Source organism: Acanthochromis polyacanthus, chromosome 14 (assembly GCF_021347895.1).
Source record: "Acanthochromis polyacanthus isolate Apoly-LR-REF ecotype Palm Island chromosome 14, KAUST_Apoly_ChrSc, whole genome shotgun sequence".
NCBI lineage: Eukaryota > Metazoa > Chordata > Actinopteri > Pomacentridae > Acanthochromis > Acanthochromis polyacanthus.
In genome coordinates, this window is record NC_067126.1 from 9,834,629 (window position 1) to 9,846,747 (window position 12,119).

Below are 12,119 nucleotides of genomic sequence, written 5' to 3' on the forward strand. Positions count from 1 at the left end.
GCTGCCTTACATAAGAGCTGGCTAAACGAAGAGTGGTGACTGGAAACGTCTGAAATACATCATCCATGTGACTCCATCCTTCGTACAAACTTTGGGGGGTGGTGATGCTGTGAATGGAGGCGGGGCGAGGACTTAGTGAGGTGGAGGGACAGCCAAAGCTCAGGGACTGACACATTAAGTCTGAATATAGGGCTCCGAATCGGCACAGGGCCCCGAGGAATACTTGGATGTTCCAGTTAACACACAAACACACACCTCCTACGACACCAAACTATTCTAGAAAAGCTTTCTAATTTGCGCGTCCCACACGTCCTCCATGCTTAAAACGAGTATCAGGTACTGTAATACCCAGATAGGACAACACACTCGTGAAGCTGCACATGCCAGCAACACACAACCTGCCCATTAGGTCTGTGGGAGGCCAAAAATAAGCGCCTATAAGCACCATCAATAATGCTGTATATATGCATGAGCCGTCGCCATGGAAACAATGGACAACTGTTTTCATTTGGATGAGGAGGCAGGAGGCGGATGAACCTCGGGGAGCTGGAGGGGTTGGCTAGCGCTCCTGGATGCTGGAAAAGACAACGTGTCCTCGTGAGATACGCGACTTTAATCAGTGGAGACGAACCAGAGGATCATTCAGGGACACTTTCTAAGAATTTGGACCAGAAGTCTCCGTCAAAAATGGCCATGTGCAGTTCGTACTCGCGATTTGGAAGTACGACAAAGGGATTAGTCTGAAATTCCAAACGTCCACTGTCATCCAATAATAACATCCATCATCAGTGGGCATAAAATGCACAGAATTCATGTTGTTTTCTTCTGTTTGAGTTATTGAAAGAAACTTTTAGCACTTGTGGCTTGATTTAATTTGCAACAATTGATTTTTTTTTAAATCACAAATATAGCCACTTTCCTTACTGTTAAATTCATTAAACAAACCAATCCCACTCTACCGAACTGAAGCAGCATCATCTTCTATCTGAGCATGACTGGAAAAATTGAGTCCATATGTGGAGAATTTTGCGTGTTTGACAAAAAATACTATTTTTACGGTCATTAATATAGGTTCGTAAATGTGGTCTGGGGCAGCAGTTTCTGGCCGTTCATTGCTCCCGACACAGACATTTGTAGCACTTGTGGTTTGATTGAATTGGTCACAAATCCAGGCAGTTTTGCTTCCTGATAGCCGGTGTTGTTTAAAGAGGTAAATATAAAGTTACTAACACAAATCACACATGGCGTGCTCCAAAACTGTGCTTGAAGTTACAATTTTCTATTCGCCAAATTTAAAATAAAAGACCAAAATGTGGAATATGAAAATGTACACAACATATTTAGATATTAAGGCTAAGACCAATAAGAACAACGTAACATGTATGACTAAGATATAATTATACATAATACTAATTTATCTGACTAATTTAAATAGAAATGTTAAACCTCTAAACCCAAACTCCACTATCAAGCTTAAAAGACACAGAAATTCTTTACATTTTTAAAAACTGACACCATTTATGAGCCAGGAACTGTAAAAAGAAAAAACATTTTCAGTCAGATTTTCCACTTTCTGACTGGCCTCGATCTAGTCATGTATGATGTGCAGGTGTGTTGTGAAAATGAACCAAGATTGAGCTAAAACTGCGATATTTTATCAAAATCACATGAATGTCTCACTGAAAATTCCAACCAGATTTTGTAAAATATGCAAAATTCTGTGCTACTCAGTGTAATCAAGAAACTATTTGTGACTCAACTGCAACCAAAAGTGATAGAAGAAAAATTCTGACACAGGTCGAACTGCAGGCAGTGTTTATACAGATTAGACAGGAGACAAGAATAGAAACTAAGTAAAATCCAAGTAGTCTAATAACTTTAGCATCTAGACTTACCATTGTGTTCCCCAGTATTACTAACACCTGTGAAGACTTGGAAAAATTACTCCATTCTTTTTTTCAAAAACATAAATGAATCAACTAAACAGTGAATAATGCTGCTTAGGGTTCAGTTTTAGGCTACAACAGGCTATAATGTTAGATATAATACAAATTTACCAGCCGGATTTGTAATTGAAACAATCAACTGCTGCCTACTGCTCAATCAAACCAAACCACAAGTGCTCAAAGTTGCTTTCAAGAGCACAAACAGAAGAAGAAGGTGCTCTTTAAGCCAACTGATGCCGGATGTTTGATGTCGGTAGAGTCCAATCTTTATTGTTAATCACGCTCCTTTCTCTCTCTTCTAATTTCCTGTCATCTGTCCACTGTCACCGTCCAATAAAGCTTTAATTCATGCAGCTACTGAGCGGCGCTGACAACAGTCGATATTGTTGCCGGTGTTTGTTTAGTGACGCACCTAATCATACTTTACCCTATTAATTTTATTACTGGCAGCTGTGCGAGACACCAAAAAATCATCTGCTCTGTGTGGAAGAAAAGCAAAACTGTAGTTTTTAATTAGTGTGTAAAGAGTTTGTCGGTTTTTTAAGAGTGTATTCTGAGAATTTTCACACAGTCCATTTAACATGCTTCACTATCAGACACAATATATTATTGTGCATAATATACATGCATAATATCTAAAAATATGCAGATTTTAGACAGGTTTAAGGGCAGTTTACATTAAACTTTATATTTCATATTTTACAAATGCTACACCGGCAGTCGTAGATGTCATAATCACATTTCTATTCCCTGTGTCTAATTATCCAGTGCCTAGAAAATGACACCACATTTCCAAATACAGACTGGTTTAACACACATACCTGTACGTGTCACATCTGGAAGTCAATTAGGTGGTTAGTCGGTTTAAAAAAAAAAGTGAATCGGCCTGTAATCTACTGCAGACAGAATAATAAGGGGGTTTCTCACTATTAAGATATTAAAAAAGCACAGACTGTTGTATATGTCCAAATATTTCTGTTTAGAATGATGAATGAAATTTAACACTGAAACTCAGATGTGTTTTTCTGGAGAGCTCTGTGTGTGTTTTTTAAATAATAAAATTGAACTGTGTCACATGCCTCTTATGAAACCCTGCCATCCATTTTGCTGAAATAAATCATGAGCTTTTAAACTATTAAATTAGGAAACTCTGCCAGAGCAAAACAAAACTGCCACATCAGCAGCGTGAACGCCCCGATGCTTGATCTATGAAATAGAAAACCACTCAGTGCGGCGAAAAATCAAGTGTCAGCAGGACGGATGCTTCTTTTGCAAGTGCATTTACTTCTCAAGCCCTCAGCACTGAGAAATCTGTGCAAAAATCAATCGTCCACAACTTTAAAACCGCCGACAGGTGAAGTGAACCACATTACTTATCTTGTTACAGTGACACCTGATAGAGAGTGGGGTGTATCAGACAGCAGGTCAACGGTGAGTTCCTGAAGTTTGGAAGCAGGAAAAATGGGAGGGGGACAGAATTGCCCTGACTCAGCGTTTGGGTTAGAGCAGGGGTGTGAAACATGAGGCCTCTGGGCCAAAACTGGCCCGCCTGAGGGTCCAATCCGGCCCACAGGAAAACTTTGCAAAGTGAAAAAAATACAGACGACATTAACTGCAAATTGTAAATTTGTAAAACTGTAAATATAAAATAATCTCTAGACCACAACAAGTTGTTTTGATCATGAAGTAAAATACTATATTGCTCATTGTTCCTTTGTCATTTTGTGTCTCATATTTGTAATTTTTGTCTTGTTTTTGTTGTTTTTTGTCTTGTTTTGTCTGACTTTTGACGGTTGTTTCATATTTTTGTCATTTTGTGTCTTCTTTTTGTCTCGCTTGTGTTTTTCGTCTTATTTATGTCATTTTGTGTTTCGCTTTATTCGTTGTTTCGTGCATCGTTTGTCGTTTTGTTTTTTTTTGTCTCGCTTGTGTTGTCTACTTTGTCGTTTTGTTTCTCACTTTTGTCATTTTGTGTCTTGTTTTTGTAATATTTTGCCTTGATTTTTTTGTCTGACTTTTGTTGTTTCAATCATAAAATGAAACACTATATCATTCAGTTCCAGATACCGGTGACTCAAAATTCCGTGCTTTTGTAGATCCACTGTGATCCGTAAGTTGTCATGTGTAAATGATAAACTGAGGCACATTATTATTGAAAGTGAATTTATTTTTCTTAAGAAATTTCAGGTTGTTCTGAATGTTTTGTAAAAAGATAATTCATTAAATGTGAATATTTTCAGAATGTACTTTTTTGCACAAAAACAAAGGAAAATTTTGGAGTTGTTATTTATAGGTTGTTATGATTTTACTGGTCCTGTCCACTTGAGATCAAATTGGACTGAATGTGGGCCCTGAACTAAAATGAGCTTGACATCCCTGGGTTAGAGCATCTCCAAAACAGCAGGTGTTACGAAGTGTTAGCGGTATGCAATGGTTATAAAAAGTGGTCAGAAAGAAGGACAACCTGTGAATCAGCAACAAGGTTATAATTGTCCAAAGCTCATTCATTGGCAGCTTTACACAAAGGAAATGGAATAATCAAAAGAAGAAGGATTTTCTAACCCTAAAATCCTCAGCCAGAAGGTCGATCTTGGACACAGGTGGATGTTCCAACAAGAAAATGACCCAAAACACACAACAAAAATGGAAAAGAAATTGATAAATGAAGCTAGAAATTAGAGTTTAGACTGGTCTCCCAAAAGTCTTGGCTTAAACCCCATTAAGAACCTGTGATGAAGAAACAAGTCTGTATCAGAAAGGCAACAAATTTAGTTTAACTGCATCAATTCTATCAAGAGGAGAGTCAAAGATATAACCAGAAGCTTGTAAATGGAAACCAAAAGTGAGGTGGAAATGGCCAAGGGATGTTTACCAATTATACCAACATTTTTGAGAAGAGCTGTAATAAATCTATGAAAGAACCAAAATCCGTGATTGTTTTTTGTGAGAAAGACATACGAGTTTCAATGATTACATCAGTTACATGAATCATTGGAAACTCAAGAAGGCCATGATGATATACATATTGATTACAAGTGTATGTAAATTATTGCTCATGATAGTATATATTCATTTGCACATTTCCTACTGTACTTTAAAAAAAAAATGTTTTCTGACTTTGTGAATGCACTGACAGGATTGATGCTTAATTTTGTTGTACACTCTGCAATGACAATAAAAGGTTTTTTCTACACACACACATATACATATGAAACACCCTGTTCTGTTAATCCCACAGGATTGAAGAAAGTGGAGTGATACTACAGCAGTGATTATAATTCTAACAAAGTCACACTAATCATTTGTGAGCTTTCCTGTTCCATAAGACCAGGTTTACGGATAAAGTCCAACTGTTCCGAAAATAAACCATGAAAAACTTTCCCCCGTCCCCATGGAGCCGATGTCTGAACTGTCACACAACCGATTTATTTTTTACACAGATGAAGCCATGTGCTAATTAGCTGTGGAAAATGACATGACTGAGTAAATGTTAATTATCACAGCTTTTTATTAGCTGTCACTGAAGTCCAATGACAGCGTCTAATGATGGGTCTTATCAGGATTTTGTGTGTTTTTTTCTTCCTTCTATCCTTAATCGTTCTTCTGTAGCCGCGAGAAATGAACGGAGAACATAAAGTTCTCCTTAGAGAAACCAGCCAGGATAATGAGGAGCTGCTGGTTTCTATGGTTACTTTACTTACAAAGTCAACAGAGAGCGGGGGAGTATGTTTGCATAAAGCTTGATCGATCAGAAAGTGGCATGGAAAGGAACAGGATGAACTGGGAAGACATAGAACCACTGTAGTGATGTGGTTTCATGTGTTACTGTAATGCCTTGTGGGCGAGTACTTCAAGTAAGCAATGCTCGATTATTGTTCCATCCCTTTCTGTTAGTATTGGTCAGTTCATCATCATATTATACGGACGATTAGCAAATACATTAAGATTCCAGATTAGTTTCAATGTAATTTACCCAAATACTCAGAAAATAAACAGCTGCTTGAGTCTACAATGAAAAATCTTCTTGTCAAACCATTACCATTTGTTGATTTAAGTATGAAAAGAACCATCCACTTAAAATGCATGTATGTGTTACAGGCTTAAATGGTATTTGATCTTGTATTCATCGCATAGCCTGTATATAAAGATGGACGTAGCATCAGGCTCCAAAATTGAAGCCGATCCGGAAGTGTCAAAAACTTGCAATATCACGCCGTCCGCTAGGGTTGGCTCCAAAAAGCTTTTGCTCCATAGACCCCAATTCATTTTTGGAAAAAATCAAATTTGATAGACTGATTTTCTACAGCTCAGGATTTTTTTCCCGTTAGTTTTCATGGTCAAAATGAGAGATCAGGTGGCCGATCTTAAAATAAATCAATACTGAATTTTAAATAAATCGTTAAAGTTGGCGGAGCCAGGGGGCGTGGCTATACTTGATTGACAGTCCCACTGACTGGTCCTGCCCCGAGTTGCTCTCCGGTCCAGCCTGTTTGATGACGCTTTTTACGTCACTGGCTCCAAAAAATCCAAAATGGCGACCAGGAAGTAACAAAATCCGGGCTTCATTTACTCAGCGTTGAAACCAACGGGTGACGTCACGGTTAGTTCACGCCTGATTCATCGTTGTCCATCATGCTTCAACACTCTGCGGTGCAACCTTCACTCTCTCAGCTTCATCATCTCTCCAGTGATTTGATAGAACACTCCAAATCATCGTGTGAGTGACGATAAAGAAGCATTTCAATGTTTACTTCTTGAAAACATATTTGCAACCATGAACAGATAGAACTTACATGGTGATAGAACCTACCTAAGGGTGTTTAAAGTGAGAGTAAGAGTACAAGGTTCAGTCAAGAAGCTTAGAGACTGCAGCACACCCTGACTTTTAGCACGACACATACACAAAATCCATAGTGATGTGTCTAACCCTTAGATGCATAAGTGGGTCGAAAATGACAAAGTGGGGTTGTTTTCTTGCAATATCTTTGTAATGAAAATTTGTTATTTCATATTCCATGTATTCTTCAAGAATATGTTTTAGATATTGTTCCATTTACATTTTTAGGCTACCATTTATTTTTTTTAGGAAATTACAACATTTGTCATACTACCCCAAGCTTCCAAAATGACTTGCACGCATTTCCCATAGACATTCATGAAAACCTGCCATTCTTATCAATTTTGGCTGTCAGGAACATACTTACTGTGGACCACACATGCTATGTCAGAAGTGTCAGTGATCAGGAAGATTATTATATACGAACAGTAGCAACAGCAGGAGGAAAAGAGCAGAAAAATGTCAACAAAATGGATGCTGACATTCTTCTATTGCTGTTCTGTGAAATATTCTTCTTTTTCAGTGATTATAATGTTCAAAATCTGTTATAAAGTTAAAAATATACATATTTCAAACATGAAATCATTCTTGTGTGGACCAAAACAGAAAAAAACAACTGATCATTCTTAAACAAAATGAAGAAAATAGCATAAAAACACAATGATTCTTAGACGAGTCATTTATGACCCACTTATGGAGCAGTGTGTAGGGTCCAATCACTGGTGCATCCAAAGGATAAATGGTTCTTCTGGGACTGGGACATGTCCCATTGTGGTACTCATCCTTTTTACATTTTTTTAGCAGCTTTCACATCTGGAGATTATTAAATCCACCATCTGCTGCGACTCATTAGCCCAGAAGTTCCACTTACTTCATTTCTTGCATCACGTCTACTCATGCACAATGAGCCTAACCACGTTCATCACGTATTAACAGTGGGAGTGGACTGTTCAGGGCAACCACACATCTTTCTTGATTGTGCAAGAGGCCAGTAGTATCCCGAGTCATTCTCAGCCTTCTCTCACAGTGGCCACTATGGTGACATAACCATATATCCAATCTGAACTGTAGCCTATCAAGCGGCTCCTGTAACACTTCCCGGAGTGTCAAGCTCCACCTGTTATCAATCAAAGTTTATTTCTGTCGCCCTTTACAACAGCCCAAAGGGTGACCAAAGTGCTTCACAGTGGAAAAACAAGAAACTAACTTAAAAACAATACAGTAACTTAAAGCAGGACAAACAATCACACTCACACCTACGGGTGAATTTAGAATAATCAATTAACCTCAGCTTATTTTGGACTGTGGGAGGAAACCCACGCATGCACAGCGAGAACATGCAAACTCCATGTGGAAAGATCCCGGGATGGTTGGGATACAAACCAGAGATCTTCTAGCTGCAAGGCGAGAAGTGCTAACCCATAGAATATACAATAAGACAATAAAATATACAGCAAAGAAACAGCACTAAAATATACATCTAAAAGAAAATGGCTACTAGATCTCCTAAACTGTGCAAAAGAGGTGACCATCGACTTCAATTTCATTTCAAGAAATGCAGAGCAACAATTGTGTTGTTTTTGTCAAAAATTCTTTGTGGTTTCAACGTGCATTGAGCACACAGTTCAGACTGTTTGCACTTACTGTTCCTTCTCAGATGCCTCAATTTTTAAACAATGGCAAAAGTGAACAGAAGTGGATCATTTCTATAGCGGATCTGCTCCTGGACGTATCGTTTTACGTAGTTTAATGTAGGGTTGTGGCAAAACAATAATTTGAACTTTGTTTTGGAGATAGTTGTGTTTCGGTTTTTGGACCACGAGAGAAACTGTGTGTTTATATGGAGTTCAGTTTCAGTTCAATTCAATTTTATTTATATAGCTGATCCTAAATGATGTTTTATTTTTTAAAATGAATCCTTTCCTCCTCATCTGTCTGTGACTCACTGATGTACTTTTTTCGCATTTCATCAGTGAAATGACATTTGCGTTTCGGCATTTTCTTTCTGTTCCAGTGTTCCCTCGCAGTGTGTCTACCTGCCTGTCAGCCTGCGAGGAGTGAGTGAGTGTGGAGCGCCTCTGTACTGCTTTGTGAATGAATGAATACACGTTCTGGGGTTCGGCTCAAACTCCGCCTCTCAGAGCGTGTTTCCAAAGGAACCATTCAACGTGAATGATAAATACACTGGTCTGTGACGCGCTCAAGCTAGGCAAGATCAAAAAAAAACCCCGGACATTTGAAGGACTTTATAAACGCTGGCCAGACAGGCCGGACAGCGTCTCAAAAGAGGACCTGTCCGGGCAACAGAGGACGTATGGTCACCCTAGCCGGTGGTATCATTTTATATTGTTGTATTTATCCGCCACACCTTAAAAGCCGGTCCGTGAATATATTGTCTGACATTAAACCGGTCCGTGGCGCAAGAAAGGTTGGGGACCGCTGCATTAGAGCACTGGTGTGAAGTGGATTTGACGTCAAACTCTGATATTTGGACAGCGTAGAAATATGTCAAATAAACCCTGTCAGTGGATTTACCTGGTCGATGTAGAAGGCCGTCCCTGATCGGATCTCTCTCCTCTGTTTCAGGTCAGTTTCTGTTGTGTCTCTAGACAGAGCGACATATTCGACTTCCCGCTTGGTCAACTCCTAGTCGACAAAAAGAGAAAGAAGAAAAAAAAAACCTATTTGGTACATTTTAAAATAAGAGAAGACATCTGGTGATGTTTAAGGTCAATTCAAATGTTCACATGTTGATTCGAGAGCATCTAGTGAATATTAACCTCCAGTCTGAACAAACAGAAAAATAATCAACTGACATGACACCTGAGAGTTTGGGCTACAAACATTATGAAACAAAAACACCTACACAGTTTTCTGTGTTGATAAATTAATAAAAAAAATTAACCACTCATAAAACCATGTTGCATTCCAGTTTGATACACTGTCTGCTAAAATGTGAAAGCTGTGAGGGTGAAACTATCCAAATAAAATCTTTTTTATCTGCATTTCTAAACTTGCAGAAGTTTAAAATTCCAAAATAATCTAGCTGTGATGAGTGAAATGCAGCAGATGAATGATTTTAGGTGGAATTTTGCTTTGATTAATAAGTGTACACTTTGTGATGATAAAAATTATTAATTTTACTTCCATGTTTGGAGGAAAGAAATGTTTATACAACTCTTCTATTGTGTCTGATGGCACAACTGCTCAGCTCCACTGAGCTTGTTGAGGTGTTTGGTTTATTACTGCGCCAAGGAACGTAGTGGAGTTATGTGATGATCTGCGTACATTTGTCCGTCTGTCTGTTCACAACATTGTTTAAAAATGGAACAATGGATTTGAATGAGATTTTTAGGGAAGATCAGAAATGACACAAGGACCAAGTGATTAGATTTTGGCAGTGATGCAGCTTATAGTCTGGATCCACGGATTTGTTAAAGATTTCTGTATCATTGTGAGACAGCAGCATGGCCTCACTATTACTATGACTACAAGTGAACACTACATCAGCTGTCTGCTGATGATCACATGATTGTGATCCTACTACAAACCAACAGATGCAGATTTATTCACTGGAAATCATACAATGGACTGAGCAGCCTTGGCGGAGTACTGCACTTTCTGAGTGCTTTTCTTGTTATAGTTTTATTATAATTTCACTTATTCCACTCACCAGGTACTGCATAGCTATGGATCTTCTCAGGGGTCCTGGTGGTCCGATGAGGAACACGTCCTGACCCAGCAGGTCTTTCTGCATGATCCATCGTAGGTGCTGAGCGACTGTTTGAGGCAGCGAGTCTGAAACTTGGAAAAAACCCAGAGAAAAATTCAGCATTTCACACAAACATTCTTGTATATTTTGATCCAACATTATGTAATGCTCATACAGAAAGCTACATACTGTGTTTCACAGGAACCAGTTCTGGGTTTTGGGGGGCTTTGAGTTTGTAGGAGATCTCACCGATCGTCACTGTGTCTCCTGCAAAAGAAGAGCGTGACTAAAACATGAAATGATCCACAGAGTATCGTCCTGATCGTACTTTATATAATAGATAGAGTTCTATATTGCTTCCCTAAGTAAGGAGTTTACAAATCACAAAACATACACAGAAATCAAAATCATAAAAATGTAGAATCTGCTGCACAGTGGGACTGTCACAGAAACTAGTGGAAGATGCTGCAGCAGGAGGAGCTCAGATGTGGATTATAAACGTAATGAAGGCTGTTTCACTTTCAGGTTTGTGCTTCACTGTCACATCTGAACAGGACATTTGAATAGAACTGAACAATCCTCATTAATGTTATCAGTAACACAAGTGCTTTTCCTGCTGCGACGAGTCAAACTGTGTGAACAAACAAAGACATAAATGGTTTCTTTGTTTCAAGAGAAAACAACAGTTTCTTAACCAAAGAAAGAAGAGCAGACATATCCTTGCCGATACTGTACGACACAAGAAAATGTTGTATTTTATGATAAATACATACTTTTTAAATGTATATAATGACATTAATATGAATAACGTTTTATGGCTGTTGTCTTTCTTAGTCTGAATTACACTCTGCGGAATGTGTAAAAAAGAAAAACAATCAGCTCTTATTCAGCAAAACACATGTACGTTTTGCTCCAGTTTGATCAAAAATCTTTAAAGAAACCAGGAAATGTCTTAAAATAAAGTGCAGGGGATTTCAAAGCAATTTGATTGTTGTATATGTTGTACAGTGATATCATCCTAAAGCAGAGACGGAATAAACACTGAAGCCTTACAATTTGTTTGTTGACCTTTTAAGATGTGCTTTACATCTACTTATCAGTTTGAAAGTTGTTTATATTTTTTGTCTCCGTCAGGGTCACAGCTAAAAAAATCAAGGCTAAAACTGTGAAACTGAATGTGAGATTACTGAATTTATCCTTTTCACTTCACAGCAAACAACAGCTGTACTTTCAATGCTTGATTATTTATTCTTTAAATAATTAGTTTTGTTGTGAACAGCAATAATTTATTTCATTTTAGTGAACTTAATTCAATTCTGTGCTATCGATTGAAACAATTACTTCTAGTTGGTTCAATAATTTTCTTTCATCAAAGAGGACAGAATTTTTAATATTGAAATCATAATTGAATTATGAATGTTTTCACCTACAAGTGAACTTTTTTCCAATTACAAACACTGCAAGATCTCTTTTCCTGGACTATTTAGAACAGTGACCACTAAAGCAACCAAAACAAAAAAATAAAAAACAAGAAGTTTTACCAAACTTGGACCGCCCGGCGACAAAGATGACCCCTGTGACCTTGAAAATGAGGTCACGGTCACCAAATCCGAACTTGACCTGT

The 12,119-nt window shown here is 38.1% G+C and overlaps 1 protein-coding gene across 1 annotated transcript in view; it reads right to left on the reverse strand.

The window, feature by feature from the left end:
* Nucleotides 1-12,119, reverse strand: part of vwa8 (von Willebrand factor A domain containing 8) — a 158,199-nt gene that overhangs the window by 144,222 nt on the left and 1,858 nt on the right. The window contains 3 exon segments of the mRNA XM_051959410.1: nucleotides 9,319-9,429; nucleotides 10,457-10,587; nucleotides 10,685-10,762. Coding sequence (XP_051815370.1) covers nucleotides 9,319-9,429; nucleotides 10,457-10,587; nucleotides 10,685-10,762 — 320 coding nt within the window.